This window comes from Pongo pygmaeus, chromosome 21 (genome assembly GCF_028885625.2).
Source record: "Pongo pygmaeus isolate AG05252 chromosome 21, NHGRI_mPonPyg2-v2.0_pri, whole genome shotgun sequence".
Lineage (NCBI taxonomy): Eukaryota > Metazoa > Chordata > Mammalia > Primates > Hominidae > Pongo > Pongo pygmaeus.
The window spans coordinates 35,448,516-35,472,939 of NC_072394.2; the positions used below are offsets into that span (position 1 = coordinate 35,448,516).

Below are 24,424 nucleotides of genomic sequence, written 5' to 3' on the forward strand. Positions count from 1 at the left end.
TACTCACTACCCATCAATCCATGTAACCATCCATCCATTTGTTCATCCATCCATCCATCCATCCATCCACCCACCCACCCATCAATCCATATAACCATCCATCCATTTGTCCATCATCCATCCATCCATCTACTCACTACCCATCAATCCATATAACCATCCATTTGTTCGTCATCCATCCATCCATCCATCCATCCATCTGCCTGCCCATTTATTCAGTCATTTTTTTCCAACCAGCCAGGCTTTGTTTGTACCCATGATGTACCTATTTCAATAATATATATTCTTTTAGGAGAAGGGGGGATGAAAATGCCTGAGTGAAGCTCCTTGCCCAGAAGGAAGCTGGTGGTCTGTCCAAAGAGAGTTGCCCTAATCCTAAGGGACACCCTTTGGTCATTCAGTTAGGTGCCTGCTGGGCTCTGGCTGCTGAGAGGGACAGATGGGTGTAGCAGTCTGAGTCCAGTTAGAAGACAGAAACCACACAGGAGCTCAAACAGGGGAAGTTTAATATGAAGAGTTATTAACTATGATAAAAGAGTCACTGCAAGACATAAGGAAACTCTATATGGTCCTCTAGGGCTGAGGGAGAGTACCCAAGGAAAGACAGACTCGGAAGGGCTTCAGGACTCATTGGAGAAGGCATTGCTCAGCCTAGTGGATAGCACAGATATTGACTGGTGTGGCCAGGTTGGAGATGGAGTGAGCTGGCCTAGAGTTGCTGGGCAAACAACAGGAAACTAAGATCTTGGGACCCAGTGTGCAAGTAGCGTGGGGTGACAAAAGAGGGGAGGGCTGGGGTGTGGCTTGCACATGGAGCAGCTCAGGGTGTGGCTCTCTGGACTACAGCCGACTGGACAGAGGTAACGTGGGGCTACTTATGGAGGAGTCTGGGCATTGGCATGGGCAAGAGGCCTTCAGAGGAGTTGGGCCAGATGGGTGGGGGCATGGGGAGTAGCTCTGATTTCTGTTTGGAAGGGCTGGCCCCAGGCTGAGGTTGCAAGTTGGCAGAGGGATTGAGTTCTGGACCCATGGCTGGGATAGGCTTCACCTGCACACACTCACATAGCCAACTCCAACCCACACTGGAAATTGCAGGAAGCCTCTTCCTCTTGTACTGCCCTCTCCTAAGAAAGGTTGACATCATGCTCACTTTAAAGGAGAAATGCTTAAATGAGTCCCATTGCTTATCATGGAACACACACTGAAGGGTGCTTTTGGAGCTGAGAGGCAGTAATAAATTGCTAACCGACACAGTGGGGCAGAGAAGAAAAGGACTGTGTTTTCCCAGGTCAGGTGCCTTTGCAAATCTCTCACTTGTCCACTTGCATGGCCACTCTTTGCCCTGAATGTCTACTCTGCATATTTCCTCGCTAGGCTCTTTGCCCAACATGGGATGTCTTTACCGGAGCCTGTTTACCCCCACGCAGCAGCTCAGATGCAGTCTCCCCTGGCCACAGCATGGGGTGACCTGCCTGCCTTGTTTCAGTCTCCAAACCCCTCCTCCCCAGTCACTGTGATGCCCTTTGATTGCACACCATGGTTACTGGTGTCCGTGGCTTCCTTCCCCACCGCACCTCCCTGACCCCTCCCAGAGCCCAGCATACAACAAATGCATAATAAATGTGTGGTGAGCGAGCTATTTGCACACATACATGGTGGAGCTCTGGCCCAGGCTTGCCTCAACCCTAAGCCCTGGACAGGCCGTGTGGAGAGCCCCATCCTCATAGGCAGGTGGGGGCTGCTAGACTTGGAGTCCCCTGTGTTGGGTCCCCAGAGGGTCAGTGGGGAAGGGAAAAGATGACACTGAGCTTCAGGACTGGCCCAGTCTCTAGTGTCTGAGAGTTAGAGAGAGGAAAGGAGGCCAGGGAAGGCTCCCTGGAGGAAGGAGCCTCAGCTGGTCCTGGAAGCTGGCTGAATTTAGAGCTGGGGGTAAGGAGGGTGTTATAAGCAGCCAGGCAGGGCAATGCTGGGGCTCGGGAGAAGAGAGGAACCCTGCTGAGTATGCCTTGGCAGGTGTTGGCCTGGGCTCTGGAGCCCTTGGATCCACATTCAACCCCTAGCTGTGCCATTCACTCGCTGTATGACCTTGGGCAAATGACTCGACCTCTCTGAGCCTTAGTTTCTCTAGCTATAAAATGGGGAAAATTGCTGAAGTGCCTGCCTCATAGGGTAGTTCTGAGGATTAAATGGGTGAGTGTAAATAAACACTTAGCGTGATGCCTGGTACAGGGGGAATGCACAGTAAATGGGTCCTACTGTTATTGTCAGCAGCATAGAGTTCTACCCTCTCATCCATCATAAAGAGGATTAAACAGAAGTGGCCCAGAGAGGTTGAGGGAGCTGCCCAAGGCCACACAGCTTGTGAGGGAAGTGGCTGGGACTGGTGTTCAGGTCCCTAAACCCATTCAAGGGGCTTCTCCTGTTTCACCCACCCCATGTCCTTTCTGCTCTCCACCCCAAATACACTCCGCCCTGGTGGAAGGCAGGGAGAGCCAGGCAACTGCAGTCAAGGTGCACTGGGGTGGATTTGTGGGTGGTGAGAGAGGATGCAAGACCTGCCTGTCTGTTGGGGGCGGGTCAGCAGGGATAAGACAATGCTATCTGTGGATCTGGATCCTGCACCTCAGGGCCTGGATCAGAGTAGAGACTATCTGGCCACCCTGGGTCCTGCTCTCACCCTTCCCAGCCTGGCTTCAGCCGCAGCATGTGACCTCTGGCAGGCCCTCACTCCCCTCTGGCCTCAGTGGCCCCAGGTGCACGCGAGCACAGTGGCTTCCTCCATCTTCCTGGGCCTGTGGAGTCCGTGTGGGATGGGAAAGGAAAACCCCAGGCCCCCAGCAGCCTCCCGGGGACTGTTCCTCAAGCACAAAAGCCCTCAAGGGGCCTCTGAGCCAAGCCTGCCCAAGAAGCTCATGATGGGCAGAACAGAGGCTGGAAGCCCCAAGGCCTGGTCCCAGGTCTGTGGCCGGCTCCCCCTGTGCCTCTGAAGTCACCCCCACCTTCATTTCTCCCAGGTTTGGACCTTGACAGAAAGCACCCCCCCAGCTGGTACTGCATGGTAGCATCTTCAGGGGGTCCCTTTGAAGACACCTCACTTTGCCATTAGCTCCTTGTGTCACCTGTGAATGAACCTTGGGGGACACAAGCCCCAGTGGGCTTAGCCAGCATCTCCTAAGCCTTGTGCACTTGCTGGCCCCTGCCTGAAACACCTTGCCCCTGTCTTGCCGAGCTCGTTTTGCTTACCCCCGGTATCAGCTCCAACAACCCTTGCTCACGGGTCTCCAGGTTCTGATGATCACCCTGTTCTTTCATCTCTCTCCCATCTCTCTGGTTTAGTGGCTGTCATCACCCTTGCCTCCCTCGGGAACGAGAGGCTTTGTGGTTGTTGACTTGCACAGTGCCTGTCTCCCCCTTTGGCCTCCAAGAACTCTCTCAGGGCAGGAACCCCAACTGCCTGTTCACTGCGCAGGTGTGGCACACAGTAGGTGCTCAATAAATGTTTCTTGAAGAAACAAATGCATGCCCTCTGTGTGCCCAGACTTGTGGGAGGTGCTGGGTCTAGGAAAAGGGACAGTGTGAACACTGATGGTCGCTTGGGCAGCCACATCCTGCCCCTGGTACCCGCCCTCATGTGGCCACCAGGATTCCCAGCCACTCTTGTCTTCCATGCTATTTACATTGGAACACACTGAAATGTCACGTGAGCAATAGGGCTCCTGTTCTTCAAGCCTCTAGATAATTATCTGGGCCTTATTAAGCCCTTAATTATTCCAAGCCACTAATCAGGCTCCCGAATATAAGGGCTTCTTCAGCTCAGGGTCAGGAGGCAGGAGTCAGTCATCTGCAGAACTTCCCCAAGCTCAGCAAGGTAAGGACGGTCCCCACCTGTGGAATTCTCCTCAGAGAGTGTCTTATCCAGTGTCTTGTCATTTTACAGATGAGAAAACTGAGGCCCAGAGAGGGGAAGAGACTTGCCTGAGGTCACACAGCAAATGGGTGGCAGGGCCAGGGCTTGGATCTATGTCCTGACCCCCATCCAGTGCTCCCCACCTCACAGGTGATCACTGGGCATTGCAATTTTCCGATGCTGTAGGAGTAAGGAAAGATCAAGGAGACAGCACATCCAATGGGTCTCCTTGGGTTCCATCTGAGGTTGAAGGGAGACTAGGGAGGGAAACCCCAGGCTCCGCTTTGCAAGAGCTCAGAGCCGAGCTGGGCACCCAGGAGTGGGAATATGTGCCAGGCAGAGAGAGGGAGAAAGGGACTTCTGGTGGGGGAAACCATGAGCAAAGGATGGGAGTGGTTGGGGGTAGCAGGAAACACTCATCACAGGTAGGGTGGATTATTTGCACGATCAGGTTCAATTTGTGATTTTTGAGGCTCGGGACAGTCGGGGGTTGAGGGAGGCTTCCTGGTAGACAAGGCAAGGGCTGAAATTAGGACTTGAGGGTTGAGCTGGTGATAGATGGATGGAGGGAAGGCATTCTAAAAGGGAGGGACAGCTTAGGACAAGCACATTCAGAAACAAAACCCTAGCATTAGCCATTTGTCCCAGAGATACCCACATGGCCATGTTACCTGAAGCCGCTTATTATTCTGAAAGGGCAAAAAAAGACCCTGCCCTGAGTGACCCTAACGCCTGGCATCAGTTCTGGCCTGGGGACGGGAGACTGGGGTGAGGCTCAGTCACCCCGTCTGTGAGTTGGGGCTGGGGCTGGAGGAGACCTTCACCAAGCCCCTCCCAGCTCTGTTGCCTGGCTCAGAATTTCACAGCCCCGTTGGGGATGATTTTTAAAGAGATTTGACATGGGGTGTGCAGGGATGTGAGCACATGTCATGGCATGCACCTGTGCATTCGCAGCAGTCGAGAAGTGCTACTGTGGATTATTTTAAGCCCAGATATATCTTCCATTTAGTGAATATTGACTATTGGCTTGAACGCTTCTCGATACTTAAGCTCCTTTTCATCCCTCAAGTCTCAGCCTAAATGTCTCTTCCGTAGAGAGTCCGTCCCTGACCCCTTTATCCCATTTCCCACCCTATTGCTTCTCGTTCCCCGCCAGACTTTAGGATTTGGAGGAGCAGGGCTGTCGCTGTCACAGAGATAAAAGAGACAAGCCCGATCTGCTTGGCACAGAGAAGACACTCAATAGATGTGAGCCGAATGAATGAATGAGTGAATGAGTGAATGAATGCAGGCATTGGCTTGGACTGGGAAGGCAGGCCCATGGTAAGGGCCCATCTTAGTTTGTGCATTAGGGGAGCCCTCAATGACTTAGCCTGCTGAGGGCAAGAGAGAGTCTGGTGGGAAACTCCCCTCTCTGGGTGGACACAGGCGCTGCTCCCATGGGCCCTGCCTTCATTCTTTTCAGCCAAAGCTCAAAACTGAAATATACACTTGGCCTTTGGTTGGGAGAGTTTCAGGTCTTGGTAAGTAAGAGGGAAGGATTTCTATGGGCCTGGGGTGGGGTAGGGCTTCCTGGGAACCTGAAAAGGTCTGGGGTGGGAGGTCCTTATGCTAGGAGACCTAATGTCTGTGCCTCAGTTTCTCTATCGGTGAGGTGATGTCTCAAGAGGCCTTTCAGGGCTCAGAGTTGAGCTTTCTGAGTTCCACATGGAAGCGAGCTGAGCTGGAAGAGGTGGGGAGGGCCACTGGCTGTAGGGTCAAGGTGGGGACACAGGGCTCCCCACTCCCACAATGCAGTGTGGGGCTCAAGGAAGGTCTGGAATTCTTTCTATGGCTCTAGCATTGAGCCGCCCTTGAACCCATGAAAAACTGCAGTTGAACCTTCCTCCACCCCATCTTGCAGGCTGGTCAGAACACATCATGCTCATGGGGAAACTGAGGCTTACAGAGGGAAATGAGCTACCTGGGGGTGGCTCGAGGCCCTGTGTTTAATCTGGGGGTTCCTCTATCCCTTGGGAGAGGGCAGTGCTCATGTTTGCTGAACTGGCTGGAGTCCAAAGGCTCTTGGACCCCAGAAACATCCAGGGGGCTCAATCTGCTCTGAGACAGGAGGTCCCTAAGGAAACCAGGGTCTGGTGGGCTGCACCCAATTCAGGCCGCTTGGCACAGGTGGCGCCATGCTGAGGATCCTGTGCCTGGCCCTCTGCAGCCTGCTGACTGGCACGCGAGCTGACCCTGGGGCACTGCTGAGGTTGGGCATGGACATCATGAACCGCGGTGAGCTTGTGGGCCCCGGGCGTGCGGCTGGGAGGCAGTGCTTGGGGTAGGTGGTAGGTAGTCACTGCTCATGTTCGCACATCCTGGAGCATCCTGTGAGCTCCAAGTAAACTTATAAGCAAGCGTTATTATTATTCTCCCACTTTACAGAGGGGAGAAACCAAGGACCAGAGAAAATGGGATGATTTTCCCATGCTCCCCCCGCAAGTTAGAGGCAGAGCTGAAAATCCTGCTCCTTTGGAGTCTCTCCTTGTTCCTGATGGCAGGGGTTTTAGCCACAAGTGGGCTGTGGGAGTGACAGACAAGGGTCAAATCCCAGCAACAACTTGCTGTGTGACCTCAGGCAAGTTACTTGGCCTCACTGTGTTGCTGTTTGCTCATCTGTAAAGGTGAAATGTAAAGAAATGTAAAATAGGGTGACCAGTCTGTCCCTAGCAGGATAGAATAAAATGTGAGATTAAAATCTCTTGGAGGAGACCTTAGTAAAATGTGTTTTCCACCTCCATCCCCCACTCCACTAGCACAAGGGAAACTGAGTCACATCCAGGTACAAAAGGCTAATGACTGTTCTACCAACTCAGTGTTCGTCCCTTCTCTGGAATTAGCTTGTGACCATAATGGATGTGTTTCTGGCGGGGTGTTACTTGGGGTTGGGTCCTCTAGGTTTGGGGAATCAGAATTTCTCTGCTTCAGGCCCAAAATCTGCATTCAAGTCCCCAGAGGAGTCCCCTAATCACCTAGGCTTGGGAGTGGCTGGTCCACAGGATAAAGTCAGTACCCTAGGGTTCAAGAGCTTCACTACATGCCCCCTGCAAACTGCTCCAGTTTCTCTGTCGTGTCTGTCCTCACCCTCCAGCCATGCTGAATCTATCCTCTTCCCCCAACTGTGCCACCTTCTCTCCCACCTACCTTTGCATTTGCTGTGCCCTCTGCCCAGACTGATACCTTTTATCCCTTTGCTTCCTGCTGAAAATTACTATTCCTCTTTCAAGGACCAACTGATCTATCACCTCCTCCTGGAAGCCCTCCCCAGCTCTTCTCTTCCTGCCTAAACCCTTGTGCGGCTTCTACAGCTTGTTACTGTCATTGCTGGTGACCATCTTCCCCCATTAGGCTGGGGCGCTGTGGGACTCATCTCTGGGTCTCTGCCATCATCCAGCCCAGGGTGAGGCACAGTGACTATGAGTGGCCTGGGATACCTGAGTGATTGGCCCAGGGATAATCTCTTCAACTAAGTGTCTCCACTCCAGAGGTCCAGAGCGCCATGGATGAGAGTCATATCCTGGAGAAGATGGCAGCCGAGGCAGGCAAGAAACAGCCAGGGATGAAATCTATCAAGGGTATCACCAAGTGAGTGGGGGAGGGGAGCTGGAGGGTGGTGGTCAGGGCAGAGGGTGGTGGGGAATGCTGGGTCCAAGATCTTAGGAGGCCAGGTAATAAAGCTGGTGAGGGATGTAGGGTCTCTTCCCTGCCTTGTGCTGTCTTGCTGTGTGGCCTTGGGTAGGTCACTGCTCCTGCCTGTGCCTGGACCTCCTCAGCCATTCAGTGGGGACAATTTCTGCTTTGTAGTGAGCAGGGTCATTTTGAGGAGGAAATGAGGTTGGAAAGTCAAATTTCAACTCTGCGTGCAACATGAGCTCACTGAATGCACGTGAAATTAAATGAAAACATCCTCAAATGGTAGAGCTGGAAAGGCATCAACAGTCATCTAATGACAAGAGGGAATTGGTTCCTCTGCCAGTGCCACATGAGATTGATCAGTTGAGGCTGCCTGAAACGATACACTTGGGAGGGCTCTGAGGCACTATCTGCACTCGGCAGGAACTAGGACTGTGATCAACTAGCAATGTCTGCCAAGAGCTCAGGATGGGCAAGTGGGGGTATGTGTGCCACATCTTTTGTTACCCTGGATCTCAACTGGTGATTCTCAAACAGGGGTGATTTTGCCTCCAAGAAGACATTTGGCAATGTCCAGAGACATTTTTCATTGTCACAAGTTGCAGGGACTGGTGAAATGCTACTGGCATCTAGTGGGCTGAGGTCAGAGATGCTATTAGACATCCAGTAATGCACAAATCAGCCTCATGACAAAGAATTATCCTGCCCGAAATATGGATAGTGCCACTTTTGAGAAACCCTGATCTAAGCAAGTCTCCCATTTTGTTGATGGGGAAATTGAGGCCCACATAAGGAAATGACACAGCCCAAGGTCACACAGAGTCAGCCATGTGTCCCACCTCCCATATAATGAGTGCTTTCTGTGTACAAATTGACTCATGTCCAGCCTTTTGTTTGCATTTCATAATGGCCCCATGTGGCAGGCTTACCCCCATGACATGGGATAGGGGGCTGGAGTTATCGAAAGGCCTCCCAGTAAAGTGGTAGAGAAGTGGGTGGAGGTCCTGGGTCTTGCCTGCTCAGATCTTATTGGTGTGGCTACCTGTCCCCTCCCAGTTTGAAGGTGAAGGATGTCCAGCTGCCCATCATCACACTGAACTTTGTACCTGGAGTGGGCATCTTCCAATGTGTGTCCACAGACATGACCATCACTGGCAAGAGGTGAGTGTGGCAGGGGAGGGGCAGCAGGGAGGAGAACAGCCTTCCTGTCTCATCCTTACATGCACATTTATTGAGTGCCTACTGTGTACCATCTGAGTGTTGTAATCTGGGATGATGTAGACTTGGTCCCTACCTTTGTCAGGAACCAGACATAAGCACAATCACAGACTGAGTGACTGGTCTAGGACAGAGGAAGCATTGAGCAGTGGTGGGGGATGGTCAGAAAAGGTTTTGGGGAGGCAATGACAGCAAAGCAGATTTTAAAGGATGTGTAGGGGTTCACCAAAACAAGGAGGGAGGGAGAAAAGCTGGTTGTGTGACCTGGGGCAGGTCCCATCCCCTTTTCTGTCTTGTAAGGGTGGTCTCCTACCCTTTCCCCCTCTCAGCTGCTGAGATTGTGAGCAAAGAGAAGGCAGGGAGAGTGGACACCATGGCAGAGATGCCCATGGTGCCCGCCGGCTCTGTCCTCCAGCTTCATGGGAGGGAACATGGAGATCATCGTGGCCCTGAACATCACAGCCACCAACCGGCTTCTGCGGGATGAGGAGACGGGCCTCCCAGTGTTCAAGAGTGAGGGCTGTGAGGTCATCCTGGTCAATGTGAAGACCAACCTGCCTAGCAAGTGAGGGGTTCTGTGGCTGGGGAGGAAGGCCGGTCCATATTGCTATACCCCCCAGCATATCACTTCCTGAGCCATGGAACTTCCTTAACCATGCCCCTTCATGTCCTGTGCCTAAATTCCTGCACTGGTGCACCTGCCCACCTATCCTTGGTGCCTGTATCCATCTAGCATGCTCCCCAAGGTGGTCAACAAGTTCCTGGACAGCACCCTGCACAAGGTCCTCCCTGGGCTGGTGAGTGGCCCAGAGAAAGCCTCCACCCCTTGTTGCTGGGACTGCTTAGGCCAGGGCTGGCAAATGCATTTCATGTTGGGTGCTGATCCTGATTGGCTGATAGTGGCTGGGAAGGGTTCTGAGACTGTGGCTGGCTCAGTGGAAGAAAGTGCCACAATCATCTAGTGATGTCTGCCATGAACAGAGGAGGAGAAAATGACAGCCTGCATGCACAGCTTGCCAACCGTGCTTTGATGTCCAGTCTCAGGGAAAGAGTCCCGGCTAATTTTTGCAGACTTTGATTTGGTCAACAGATCTGGACTCTAGTCCGGGCTCTGCCATTGACTTTCTGTGGGACTTGGGACCTCAGTTTTCTCCCCAGTCCCTGTCCCACCGGGGCTCTTGGGATGGCCCATGGAGTACCATTCAGCTGTGTGGAGGCTCTCCATGCAGGGACCCTCTCAGCCCAGTGCCTTCTCTGCTTCCAGATGTGTCCTGCCATCGATGCAGTCCTGGTGTATGTGAACAGGAAGTGGACCAACCTCAGTGGTGAGTGTAGCCCTACCTACACCTTGCCCCTACCTAGGGACATCAGGATAGATGGACTTTGATATCCCATTCCCCATCCTAGTGGCTGCTTCCAGCCCAGCCTTGGGACTAGAGGAGGCTTGAGGTCATGATGTTCATCCCCCGCTGTCCCAATGGGAAGCCTGAAGTCTCCAGGGAATCTGGGTTCCTTTTCTCTCATCTCCCTATTCTCTGTTGCATCCTGAACCCCACAAGACTCCAAAGACAGCAGCCCTTCTTTGCTCATCCACAAGCCTCGTGAATATGTAGTGATCCCGATGGTGGTAATGCCTGAATCACCTTTGCTGAGGGGATATACTGCCTCCATCATTTTGGGGTTCCATTTTGGGTCCCAATGTGGGAGAGAGGAAACCTCAGTGACTGGAACTGAAGAAAACTCATTCATGTCCCCAGCAGTGTGGAATGGGAAAAGTTGCTTCATTCTTCTCAGCCTCGGTTTGCTTAGCTGTGAAATAGAGCTGATAATCCTGACCACGCCAGTCTGTTGCAAGGTCCAAGTAGTGATGGCCTTTGGTGAACTCTCAAGCTCTGTGCTGGCTGAGTGATGTGATTTTCCAGGCCAGGAACCATGGCCTCTATTCTACAGATGAAGTTATAGAGGCCCAGAGGTGCTAAGCAATTTGCCTTGAGTCACATGGAGGGCCAGGCGCAGGTAGCAGCTGGCTGGTGCCAGCTTCTCTGGGCTGTTCCTGGGGTTGGTGCCTCTTTGAGTGGAACCTCCTTTTCACACAGACCCCATGCCCGTGGGCCAGATGGGCACCGTCAAATATGTCCTGACGTCCACACCAGCCACCACAGCCAGCTACATCCAACTGGACTTCAGTGTAAGCGCGTGGGGCCACCTGAGAGCTGGGGTCTCAGGCTCACTGGTCTGGGTAGTGGGTGCTGCTTCTGCCAGGACAGGTGGCTGGACTAGGGCTGTGGAGGGAGGGAGGCCCCTCAAGCCCTGGAGGCCAATGCCATGTGGGTGTTTGTGGACCCTGGGCCTCTCCCTCTTTCTGCTCTAAACGCGAACCTTCGGTGCCCTAGCTGGCTTCTGGGGCTGCTGACTTCACACTCATGTTCCCTGATAGGCTGTTTGCTTCTCCTAGTGATTGAACAAATATTGTCCCCAGTGAATGGCTGAGGAGGTCCAGGCACAGGCAAGAGCAGTGACCTACCCAAGGCCACACAGCAAGACAGCACAAGGCAGGGAAGAGACCCCACGTCCCTCACCAGCTCCATTACCTAGCCTCCTGAGATCTTGAGCACAGCATTCCCCACCACCCTCACCTCACCCTCACCCAGTTGTACCCTGCCATTTTACAGATGGGAACGTTGAGACCTTGGGGGAGGGTAGGGCTGGGCTAGGGTCCTGCAGTGAGTTGGTGTCAGAGTTGGGCCCTCACCCAGATCTCCAGAGCTCCAGGCGAAGAGGTGAGATGCATCTTCCAGGAACGTGAAGTAAAATGCCAAGATGTCACCTCCCTGTGAAGTCTTCCTCCAGCAGGATTCTTACATGCCCCCTGTCAATTTCCGCCTGCCTCTTTCTCTTGAGAACAAGGCAGAAATCATGTTCTGAATAAATGAAGGCTCCAACCACTCAGAGCAACTGAGGCTACTAAAGCAGTGCTAGGAGAAAGTGCCCGTGGTTTAGTGACTGGCTCCCTTATCCTCCCAGGCCTCAGTCTACCCACCTGTACACTGGGAGAGTTGGCCCACTGTAGCCCGTTGTGGTTCTATTAATAACATTTAACGATTTGTTGACTTTGGGTTTGGCTGGAGCCCCATTTGCTTGGAGGACTGAGACACTCCTGGCCTACCATCCCTCTCGGCCAAGGCTGAGTGTCTCCCTCTCGCTGCCCCATAGCCGGTGGTGCAGCAGCAGAAGGGCAAAACCATCAAGCTTGCTGATGCCGGGGAGGCCCTCGCGTTCCCTGAAGGTTATGCCAAAGGCTCGTCGCAGCTGCTGCTCCCAGCCACCTTCCTCTCCGCAGAGCTTGCCCTTCTGCAGAAGTCCTTTCATGTCAATGTCCAGGATATGATGGTGAGCTGTCCAGTTCCCCATTTCCATCTGCCTCTGTCCATTACAATGCAGTCCCTGCCTAGTTTTTCTATCGTGAAAATTATCCTGGCCTTGTGGGCAACACTAGGACTGGAAGATGCAGGACTGATTTGAGTTTTCTCAGCAGTTCATCTCACTATCCACCATCCCTCTGTCCATGTAACTACCGTCTACTCATCTGTACATCCATCTGTCCGTACAACCAACCATTTATCGACCTACATCTCTAATGTCTTGGCTATCCATCCACCTTCCTTTTATCCAAGTCACCCACCCACCCATCTTTCTAGCTGTCACATATTCATGCCCTAGGTTCTATCCTTCCAACTAGCATCCCTTCATATCATCCACATAACACCTACTATAAAGTCTGATACTGTTGAATGAATGAATGTATGCACCTGCCATTTACCACCCAAACACCACTACATCCACCCAACTTTCCTTTATCCATCCTCCTACTCATCCACTCATTCAGCCATCCATCCATCCATCCATTCAACCATCCACCCACATGTCCATTCATTCCCCACTGATCTATCCATTCATCTTCCCAACCATCTGTTTACCATTCATCCATGTACCTTTCCATCCATCCTCCCATCCATCAGTCCATTCGTCTATTTTCCCATCCATTTATCATTCTACACCACCATCTTCCCATCCACTCATCCTCCTATCCACCATTCCTTTCATTCATCCACCCACCCATCTTTCCATCCACACATCATCCATCCATGTATTCTTCCCTAGATTTCCACCTACCCATCCATCCATTCATCATCCTCCCACCCATTTACCCACTCTTCTGTTTATCCATTTCCCCATCCATCTGTCTATTCATCTCCAAATATGTCTACCCATCCCCTTTACCCATCACATCTACCCATTCTCCCATCTATCTTCCTGCTTTTTCATCCAACAACATTTTCTTAGCATTTGACCTTGTGCTAAGAGTTATGAGCATTGAAATGTGTAAGTCATCACCTGGGCTACCCAGAAAGCACAATATTTAGTAAAACTCAGAATGTAAGTATTGTGAGGAAGGGAGCCTCAAAGGGTACACCTTATTAAGTCAGTGGAGATGTTTGTTAGGATGGGCCAGGGAGGACTCCAGCAACCCTAACCTTGACTTTTATTTTGTAGATTGGTGAGCTGCCCCCACAAACCACCGAGACATTGGCTGGCTTCATTCCTGAAGTGAGTGCCCCACCTCCCCATCACCACTGCTCCCTGTCCTGCCCTATTGTCCTCCAGTCTGTCCTGCAGTGGGACTTGGGAGACAGCTTTTTCATGCCACATGTTCCTTGTCCAATGCTGAAACATCTTTTCTTCATAAAGTACTTTTTGGGTCCAACATAGAAAACAGCTCTACTTTTGTGCATTGTACTTTCTGTCCAATAGAGAATAGCCAAATTGTGTATTTTGTTTCTTTTCTTTCCTGATAAACACATCCTGGCCTTTGCATGTTGTACTTCCTGTGTCCAACGTAGAAATTACCTATGTCTTGGGGGACCCCTTATTTCAACTGAAGCCACCAGTCTAAGGACTGGCCCTGACTGAAGTGTTCTGGTGTCTGTAGGTGGCTGTAGCTTACCCCAAGTCAAAGCCCTTGATGACCCAGATCAAGATAAAGAAGCCTCCCAAGGTCACCATGAAGATGGGCAAGAGCCTGCTACACCTCCACGGCACCCTGGAGATGTTCGCAGTTCGGCGGCGGGGCAAGGCTCCAATGTCCCTCTTTTTCCTAGAAGTGGTGAGGGAAATCGTTCCCTTCCCCATTTATTCCCAATCTCTTGGATATTCAAGGCTGGAGGATGGGACTTTTAGTTGACAGCCAAGTCATGAATCAGAGGGATCCGTTACTCTTGATTATGTCTGATCCTTGGCTCTGCCACTGAACCTTTGAATGGCTGGAAAGCCCAGAAAATGGAGGGTCAGTGGCTTAGTCCTTCCTTTCTCTTTCCTCCCTCCAACATTCTTCAGCAATTACAAAGGCAGTGAAGAGTGCACTGGAGGGACTATGGGTGCCTAGGGAGATCCCAAATCCAATTTGGGGAAATCACAAAGGGCTTCCAAGAGGAGGTGATAGCTGAGCTATGTTTTGAAGGTTGAGCAGGAGCTTGCCAGAGAAGGGTTGGGGACAGAGAGTCTTACCAGGGAGACTGGGGACAGAGAACACCCCAGGCAGAGGTTCCAGCATGTGCAAAGGCCTGGATCAATAGTATGATGTGTTCAGGGACCTACTGACAGTGCCAGGTATTTTGGGGGATGCTGCCCTGGCTCAGGACAAGGAAGGATGAGAAGCCTGGGCTGGCGTTACCGGGGAGATGGCTGGGTTCAGTTCCTGAGGATGGGCAGAGAGAAGATCCCCTGCTTTGTCTTGGCAATGGTGGTGGTGCTGGGAGGGTGGTGGTCTCTGGCTTTGCCAGCCCTGATGGTGGGGAACCCACTGCCTTCTCCCTGCTTCCTCCCCACCATGCCAGCACTTCAATCTGAAAGTCCAGTACTCAGTGCATGAGAACCGGCTGCAGATGGCCACCTCTTTGGACAGGTACGACCCTGCTGCCCCATGCTGGCATCCCTGTTACCTTCACATTTGGCCTTCTGCTCTAGCACACCCCACACTACCGGGCTGATCCACCCAGCACACCCCCAACTACCGGGCTGCTCTAGCTACTTTTCCTGCTCTAGAACCCTCAATGGCTCCTCATTGTCTGCATAATCTTTTCTCAAATCTTAGCCTGGTACTCAAGGCCCTTCTCAAGTTCTTCCACCTCTACCCTCACTCTTCCCCTAGGCTCTTTTACAGTGAATCTGGTCATGGGCCCATGCCCCCTTTTCCATTAATAAGCCTTTACCCATGCCATTCCAATGTCACCTGAGAGTCAGGGTCCAGCTCAAATGCCACCTCCTCCACAAAGCCTTTCCTTATACTAATGGCACTAACATTCATTTATGGAGCTCTCTCTATATGTGAGGCACTAGCTGCATACATTATATTCATCATCCTATTTCATTCTTACACTTTGGGAGGAGGGTACTACAAACATCTTAGCTTAACATTCGATCCCTATTAATTCTTGTACTTGCCTTAATAATGAATCACGTCAGGATTAATTATGTCAGGATTCTTTCCATTGCAAGAGAGAGAATTCCAACTTTAACTGGCTTAAGCCCCAAAGGGAATCCTTGGCTCATATAATTGAAAATTTTAGGGGTAGTTATTTATTTATTTATTTATTTTGAGACGGAGTCTCGCTCTGTCACCCAGGCTGGAGTGCAGTGGTGCAATCTTGGCTCACTGCAAGCTCCGCCTCCCGGGTTCACGCCATTCTCCTGCCTCAACCTCCAGAGTAGCTGAGACTACAGGCGCCCACCACCACGCCTGGCTAATTTTTTGTATTTTTAGTAGAGATGGGGTTTCACCCTGTTAGCCAGGGTGGTCTCGATTTTCTGACCTCATGATCCGCCCGCCTCAGCCTCCCAAAGTGCTGGGATTACAGGCATGAGCCACCACACCCAGCCTAACTTTGGGGTAGCTCTGCCTTCAGGTGTGGTTGGATCCAGGCACACAAACGAACTCCTCGAGAATCTATCTCCTTCTTCCTCTTGACTTTGCTACCCACTTTGTTGACTAAATTCTCAGGCAGCTTCTGGGTCATAGACTCACCCGAGGGACTTTGGGTTCAGCCCATCCGAATGACTTGGAATCAGAGTGGAAGATGGAGGATGTGTTACTGGAATAGAGAATAGATTCTGAGCAGAGCCACCAGATGGCCATCACATGGCCTGTTCTGGTGGCAACATATGTTCTGGTGGCAACATATGTTAGTGCCTCCCCTAGAGACTGTGCAGGGGAGGGGACTGGGGGAAGGGCTCCTGTTCTGTGTCCTGCAAGGATCTGAGACTGCCCAGTTGGGCTGTAAACCTCTGCATAGCTGGCCTTGGGCAGGAGCAATAGACACAAATGGGGGTCCCAGAGGGAAGAGTCAGGACCAGTCTAGTGGTTTGAGCTTTGAGAAATCATGTGCTGTAACGAAAGGTGGTGAGTGTCCCATCATAGGTAGCAGGCAAGCAGACTCGGGAGCACCTGCTCTGAAGGCTGTAGAGGGGACTCCTGCATCAGGGAGGCATTGGGGTGCTTGGGACCCCCTTCTCCAGGGCCAGAGCCACTGGCTCTGACCGTTCTTACCCCTCCCTGCCTGGCTTGCTTCCCCACTCCCCCACAGATTACTGAGCTTGTCCCGGAAGTCCTCATCGATTGGCAACTTCAATGTAAGTGTCCCAAGTGCTCTTGGCTGGTCAGGTGTGAGGACAAGACTGGGCCTATTCTCCCTTGGAACTGCAGGGCCGAGGCCCTGAAATGGAGGCAGATGAACAGAGCAAGGCCACTGTGAGGTGTGGCGCACCTGACTTGCTGTGTAAGCTTAGGAAAGTCCCTTAGCCTCTCTGAATTCCTGTTTCCTTTTCTGGATAGAATATGGACATCTCCCTGGACTGGTTTTAAAAACATTGTCATGAACAGTGGCAGCCTGAGTTGGCCTTGGTTGGCCAAGCTGTTATTTTTATTAGTCTCTGTAGCCTCAGGGCCCAACACAGAACCTGACCCCAGGAGGTGCCAACACCACCACCACTTACTCTGCGATCATGTGCTTTATCCAAACTCTTTTAATCCTCTTGGAAACCCTGGGAGCAGGTGCGATTATAGTTCACTTTCAAAGATGGGGAAACTCAGCTATAGAGCGGTGGTAAGTGAGTGACTCATCAAAGCTACTGAGTTTCTGTAGGACCAGGAGTGGGGTCCACAGAGCCACCTCTTGTCTCATGAGTTTTCCTGTTCCTGCACCATGGCCCAAAGCCTCACATGTCATAGGTACTAAGCAGAGGTGAAGGACATGGGTCTACGTCCAAACAGAGCAAAGGCCAGGCCCACTTTTGATGCCAGCTGGACAAACCATTTGATGTCTAATATTCACTTCTGTGGTCCCCAGGCCTAGCCAGAGAGGGCTGAAAAGATCTGTTGAATGGTATTGGACTGAATGGAATGTGGATGTTTTCTCTTTCTTCTCTCCAGGAGAAGGAATTAACTGACTTTATCACCAGATATCTTGAAGAAGCCTACATCCCAGTTGTCAATGGTGAGGGCTCCAAAAGGCTTTGGACCATGGTGCCAAGAAGCAATTTAAGCAATAAGGGATGCCACCTGGGTGGTCTCAGAGCCCTATCACTGGGCCCAGATGGGGGAAGATAAAAGGGAGTGGAAGATAATTGCCGAATCTTTGAAGTGAATATAGTCTTAATGTCACCTGTCTGAAGACAAATGCCTCTCCCACAATTTGGGCTCTGACACTTGACCCCATATCATAACCCCACATCTTGACCTGGGATGTAAATACATCACAAATCAGGCTTATTAGCTCTTTGCTTATACAGCTGGCAGGCATCATGAATCAATCACTGCACTGTTTCCCACTATCCCTACCCCAGGCTGCCACTCCTTAATCAATTGCACAGCAGTCAGGCTGATATGACTCTTACTCTATTTCTCAGATGTGCTCCAAGTGGGGCTCCCACTCCCGGACTTTCTGGCCATGAATTACAACCTGGCTGAGCTGGACATAGTGGAGGTGAGAGGAGGGGCTGGGGGAGGTCATGTCAATCAACACTGTCAGCCAATGAGTGATGAGCGAGAGCCTACCTCTCTCAAACTGGAAGGGGTAGAGCCTGGGAGGGCAGGTGGCCATCAGTATAATCCTGCCCCTTAGAACCTAGAACCCGCCTTGACCAGGGATTCCATAGAAGGATACTTGGACTCTGCTACTCTTGTTCTGTCATCTTGGGCCAATTACTTCACCTCTGTCTGTGTCTCCATTTTCCGGCGCATAAAATGGAGATGATGATACAGATATTGTCCTCATAGAGCTGTTATTATGCTTCACTAAGATCATTTACCTAAAGGCACATAGTAAGTGCTCAGTAAATATTAGCTTTGTATTGCATGCCAGCCTTTGAGCTTGGAGTGGTAAATGTACATTTTTCTTATCTGATCTCTCTGCTCTGGGAGGTGGGGGTGCTTGTCCTCACTTAACAGCTGAGAAAATTGAGGGTAAGAGAGGTGAAGGGACCTCTCCAGGGTCACAAGGCAAGTCTACTTCAACTTTTGCTTAAACACCACACTGGTTTCCATTTCCTGACAAGGGGCCCAGTTCCATTTCGTCCCTGGGCCTAGGTAGTCCCTGGTCATTGCTCTCCTACCCCTTTGCCTTTTGCCAGAATGCCCTGATGCTGGATTTGAAGCTGGGCTGACCGTGGCAGGACTCTCCTGCCAGCTGCCTGCTTACCACCAACTGCCTACACCCCATGGAGGAGATCCCCTGATTGGAGCCAGGTGGGCCTGGCCCCCTACCACTGGTGGCTGCCTCCTTTGACAAGGAGTGAATGGGTCAGGCCCGGGCTGGAGCCTTGCCAATAAACAGGAGAAAGGCTCTTACAAATATCTGATGCTTCAGTCTCTTTCTTTTTTTAAGTGACAAATCTGTGTGTGGCAATTCTTTCCTTTTGGTGGGTTTTGGGGTCTAAGACCAGCTTGGGATCTGGAGGGCAGCTGGTCACAGCTTGGGGGAGTTCTTGGGCACATATTGAGTACCTGCTCAATGCCATGCCCAGGGCTTTACTTGTACCATCTCATTTAATCTACACAATAACTCTATGGGTGGAGGGCAAGTGTCATTCCCACCTTACAGATGAGGAAATTGAGGCACAGGGAGGCCAACTCCCTTGTCCAAGGTCATACAGTTTAGCAAGTGGCAAAGCTCTTCCCACCTTAGCTAAGTGCAAAATCTTGGCAACTTGAAGATGGCTGTATTCACTTAAAACCTGTTACCCCAGGAGCCTTCCCTGTGTCACCTTCTTTAATTCTCACAGCAGTTGATGGGGGTGAGAAAGGTCCCCATTTCACTGATGAGATTGAGGCTTGGAGAGGTGGAATGACTGGCTTAAGCCACCTGGCAAGTCAGGAGGCAGAGCTGGGATTGGAATTTGGGCTGTGAAGCCAGCTTGCCTGGGTTCAAATCCTTCCTCTGCATCCTCTTTGCTGTGTGTCCTGGGCAAGTCACATCACCAATCTGAGCCTTGGTTTCCTCACCTGTAAAATGAGAATGATGGCAGTACCAACCTCTGTTGCGGGAAGTCAGGGAACCCGAATGGAGGGACCGGCTGAAGCCATGGCAGAAGAACATAAATTGTGAAGATTTCATGGACATTTGTTAGTTCCCCAAATTAATACTTTTATAATTTCTTATGCCTGTCTTTACTGCAATCTCTGAACATAAGTTGTGAAGATTTCATGGACATTTATCACTTCCCCAATCAATACTCTTATAATTTCCTGTGCCTGTCTTTACTTTAATCTCTTAATCCTGTCATCTTCGTAAGCTGAGGATGTATGTCGCCTCAGGACCCTGTGATGATTGCGTTATCTGCACAAATTGTTTGTAAAGATATGTGTATTTGAACAATATGAAATCTGGGAACCTTGAGAAGAACAGGATAACAGTGATTTTCAGGGAACAAGGGAGATAACCATAAAGTCTGACTGCCTGCTGGGCTGGGCAGAACAGAGTCATATTTCTCTTCTTTCAGAAAATGAATAGGAGAAATATCGCTGAATTCTTTTCTCAGCAAGGAATAACCCTGGGAAAATGAATGCATTCCCAGGGGGAGGTCTCTAAAATGGCCGCTCTGGAGTGTCTGGCTTATGCAGTTGTAGAAAAGGGACGAAATACGCCCTGGTTTCCTGCAGTGCCCCCAGGCTTGTTAGGATTGGGAGATTCCAGCCTGGAGAAATTCTAGTCAGACCGATTGTCTGCTCTCGAACCCTGTTTCCTGTTAAGATGTTTATCAATGACAATGTGTGCCCAGTGGAACATGGAACCTCATTAGTAATTCTAATTTTGCCCTGGCCTTGTGATCTTGCTCTGCCCCCGTTTGTCTTGTGATATTTTATTGCCTTTGAAGCAAGTGATCTCCGTGACCCACACCCTATTCATACACTCCCTCCCCTTTGAAAATCGCTAATAAAAACTTGCTGGTTTTGCAGCTCGGGGGCATCATGGAGGCTGCCGACATGTGATGTCACCCCTGGAGACGCAGCTGTAAAATTTCTTTCTTTTGTACTCTTTCTCTTTTACTTAGGGAAAATAGAAAAGAACTTATGTTGAAATATTGGGGGCTGGTTCTCCCGATAAACCTCAGCAGAGTTGTTGTGAGGATCACATGAGTGAAATCTTAAAATGTGCTTAGTACAGTGCCTGGCACAGAGTAAGTGCTCAACAAACGTTAGCCACAGGTGGGTTTTTGAGTCAGAGAGATGTGTACAAGTGTTTTTGTGTTGGTGTGTGGGCAGGTAACTATGTGGCCCTGAACCAGTGCACGTATCAGTGTATAAATAGCCTGTGGATGAGTGACCTGGTGGGAGGGTCTGTGCAGAGGCAGGGCCAAGAGTGGAGGTTTGTGTGTGAAAGGCCCCTGGTGTCCGTCCGTGTCTGTGTGTGTCTGTGTTCCCATGTTCACTTGCACATAGTCTGTGCCAAGGGTGTTTCTATGTCTTTCATTCATGTGAGGATCAGCTCCCTGACATTTGCCATATCTGTCCCCAGTGCCTCTCCTGGGATTCACACTGATGCTATTCTTTAAACTGACTCCTTTTTTACACAAATTATGTTTACATGTAATCAAGTTAAAATACATCTTAAATGTATTCTTTTTTTAAAAAAAATCTGTCAAAAGATTAAACTAAATCAATTTATGAAGGAAACAGTAAGATGTTGCATCTGGCTTGAAGGAGAATTCAAAGTGCAGACACATACACAAGCCATCAGGGATGTGGAAACGAATTTGCCAGAGGCTTGTTCTGCCCTTCACATGCATTCCTATGGTTCATCTACAGCTTCCAGAGTTGAAGAGTAGCTGAAAAATGCACTATTGATGATACAGCTCAGAGTCAGGCAATGAGTAAAGATCCAGAGATATTTTGAGGTAACAAAAATAATTTTAATGCTAGTTAATAAGGAAAATTATTTCTTAGTGCTCATCAAAAACATGGCTTTCCCACTCAGGTTTATTTGTAAATCAGATAGAACTACCATCTCACTTTATCAGTTCTATCCAATGTTAACATTAACACCAAGAAGAGGAAGCAGTATATGATAGAAATATATGTGTATGTGTGTATATATATATACACACATACACACATGAAGTGTATACATATATGGATAGTTTACATTTCCCAGGCAGTGTTCAGAAAAACTAAAATAAAAAAGAAACAAGCACAAACATAATTTTATTTTGTCTTAGGAAAATCATATATTTTACATATATATATATATATAATGCCTACATGCATATTAATATATATGTCTGTATGTACATTCACTTTATCATATGATACATCCGATTGATTTTTTTAGATGGTAATTCAAGTTTGATCTTTGTTCTGGGCTACTGTGTTTTCTCTCAACTGTCAAGTTACATCTTATCAATACTTTAGAGAGTGGGTCAAGGCAACACGGGATGAAAAGGCAGACTTCAGGAGGCTAAAATCACTAGTGATGTAGGGGGCAGTGTGGGAGTTATCGACTTCCTCTCTCTTTCCCCCAGTAGTGTTGACCATAATTGGCCTGGGAGGACCACCATGTAGACTCCCTCTCACTCATAGTGGGGCAAACCAAACAGCTGGGGCTGGAAGTCCTGCAGGGAACTCAGCACCAGGGTGGCCTTTCTGGTCAGGTCTTCGCTCAAGTTTCCATCTGGAACCATGACCACCTGCATCCTGGCAGCCAGGGTTGCCTCCACCCCGTTGGGCAGGGTTAGGCTCTGGATCTTCAAAGACAAGGCACTCCTCCATGGGAGGAGGCAGAGAGAACCTCCTGGCACAAGTCAGGAATATGGCAGGGTCGGGCTTGCCACTCTTCACTTCGGGTCATCTCCCAGCACAATGTGATGGAACAGGCTGAAGAGTTCTTGTGCCTGCTTGTCTTCACCTCGAAGGATGCAGACTCAGAGCTGGTGGCCATGGCAAAGGGGATGTTGTGTTTCTGAAGGTTGAGGATGAGTTTCTCAGCCCCCTGGCATGAGCGCCATGGTGGGGAACACATCCCTCGGCCTGGCTTGGATTTCTTCCAACAGCTCTCCTTGGACACCACCAGGAGCTGCAGGACGTCCACGACCACCTGCGCCACCTCCAACGCCTTCTTACCCATGACCAGGGACTTCACATCCCCAGTGTATTCGTTTTCATAGCGATCATATATGTCTTGAAACACCACTGAACAGAGCCTTTCAGTGTCCAGAAGCAGGCCATCCATGTCGAAGAGGAGGTGGGTGGTGGGCCGCAGGGGTACAGCCATAATGCCTCTGCCTTGGGCTGCATTGGGGCAACCAGGAGGTGCATAGGCACCCGCCAGCCCCGTACACGCACTGTGGGTTCCTGCAAAGGACTTCTAAGTGGAGCCTGCAAATCAGTGTCACTTGCTTAATGTCTTTTTAAAAAATCTAGACTGGGTTCAATGGCTCACGCCTGTAATCCCAGCACTTTGGGAGGCTGAGGCGGGCGGATCACGAGGAGATGGAGACCATCCTGGCCAACATGGTGAAACCCCATCTCTACTAAAAATACAAAAATTGGTTGGGCATGGTGGATGGTGGTGCAAGCCTGTTGTCCCAGCTACTCTGGAGGCTGAGGCAGGAGAATCACTTGAATCTGGGAGGTGGAGGCTGCAGTGAACTGTGATCGCACCACCACTCCAGCCTGGGTGATAGAGCAAGACTCCATCAAAAAAAAAACAAAAAACCTTTAACTATGGGGAAAAAAATGTAATCGGGGCCTCCTATGATCAGCTGGTGCCCCAGCCCTGGAAATTATGGGGGTGGTGGCTATGTGTGTCCATATGTCTGTTGGTGTGTGTGTGTGTGTGTGTGTGTGTGTGTGTGTGTGTGTGTGTGTCAGAATGTCTGTCTCCCTGGGGTGAGGCTCTGGATGTGGGAGATTGGGGGCATCTTTGTGAGTGGATCTGTGTCTGGGCACATTCATGTGTCTGTGGGTGGTGTGGCGTAGCCAGAGGCCTGATCAGGCCAGTGCTTCCCTAGCCATGGGGCCCTGGCAGGTAAGCCCTGTCCCAGCCTGGCCCAGGCCCATGCCACAGAGGAAGGAGGGCCCATCTTGCCTTGTCCCAGATGCCAGGGCCGTTCCCTTGTCCCTCACCATGAGCTCTAATCCCGTCACTAATCGTCTCCCCAGCTCTGGGACAATGGCAGCCTTGAGGGAGGCCTGGCAGGTTCAGATGCTGAGGTAATCCATGGGCTGCTGATGCCTGGCCCTGGGCGTGCCAGAGACGCCCCTCTGCCCCCAACCCCCCCCTTGGATGTTCCCACAGCACACTTATGGCTACCTAAAGTCTTGCTGCCACCCTCTCCAGGCTCAGTGTGCTGATGGGGAAACCAAGGCACAAGCTGTTAGGGTTTGAAGGCCCAGCTTCTTGCCAGGCCTTGGGTACTGTGTGGCCTTGAACAAGCCACAACTCCTCTCTCAACCTCAGTTTACTCATCTTTACAGTAAGGAAGGAGTTGGATGCTCTGACCTCTAATCTGATATCAACAGTCTTTGAGTGGTCAGTTCCTCCAGATTCACCCTGAGCAGAAAATGTGGGCTGGACTGGCAAGGGAGCCCTACTCCTTGACCCCACTCCCTGGGGAGGCAGTGATAGGAGGTCTGCTGGGCACTGCTCACCTCCCAGAATCCTCCAATCCCAGATAAGGAAGTAGAGGCTCAGAAAGATGAAGTGACCTGCCCAAGGGCACGTGGCACACGTGGAGCTGGACTTGAACCCTATCTTCCTGAGTTCAAGTCTCTTCCTCGCTCCTTCACACCACACTCAGCAGTGGAATGCAGTGTTCTCCTTTCAAGAAAGAGAGGCTCAAGGCCACAGAGTCAGAAAAGAGCAGAGGGAGGTCTTCGATTCTGGGCCCACAGCTATTGACCCCCCGGGACCTGCCAGACAGCCTTACCCTGGGAAAATGAAGACCACGCAATGTTCCCCACACCTGTGTTTATACCAGTACCCACCTACCTTGCCTTCTCCCTTCTCAGTCCACTCACAGCTCGAGTAGCATGGGGAGGCCTCCCAGGGATCTCACCACCATCTGCACCCTTGG

The 24,424-nt window shown here is 50.8% G+C and overlaps 1 protein-coding gene and 1 pseudogene across 1 annotated transcript; one reads left to right on the forward strand and one right to left on the reverse strand.

Moving 5' to 3' along the window:
* Positions 1-6,084: 6,084 nt before the first annotated feature.
* On the forward strand, positions 6,085-18,517 carry BPIFB6 (BPI fold containing family B member 6). The gene is made up of 15 exons (XM_054467068.1): positions 6,085-6,181; positions 7,435-7,534; positions 8,639-8,743; positions 9,216-9,365; positions 9,534-9,597; positions 10,065-10,125; positions 10,897-10,988; positions 12,014-12,190; positions 13,355-13,408; positions 13,791-13,964; positions 14,695-14,762; positions 16,441-16,486; positions 17,286-17,349; positions 17,762-17,838; positions 18,485-18,517. Exons 1-15 carry the CDS (start codon positions 6,085-6,087, stop codon positions 18,515-18,517), a joined length of 1,362 nt encoding a protein of 453 aa, XP_054323043.1.
* A 3,402-nt stretch (positions 18,518-21,919) lies between these two features.
* On the reverse strand, positions 21,920-22,620 carry LOC129021535 (pseudouridine-5'-phosphatase-like; annotated as a pseudogene).
* Positions 22,621-24,424: the final 1,804 nt, after the last annotated feature.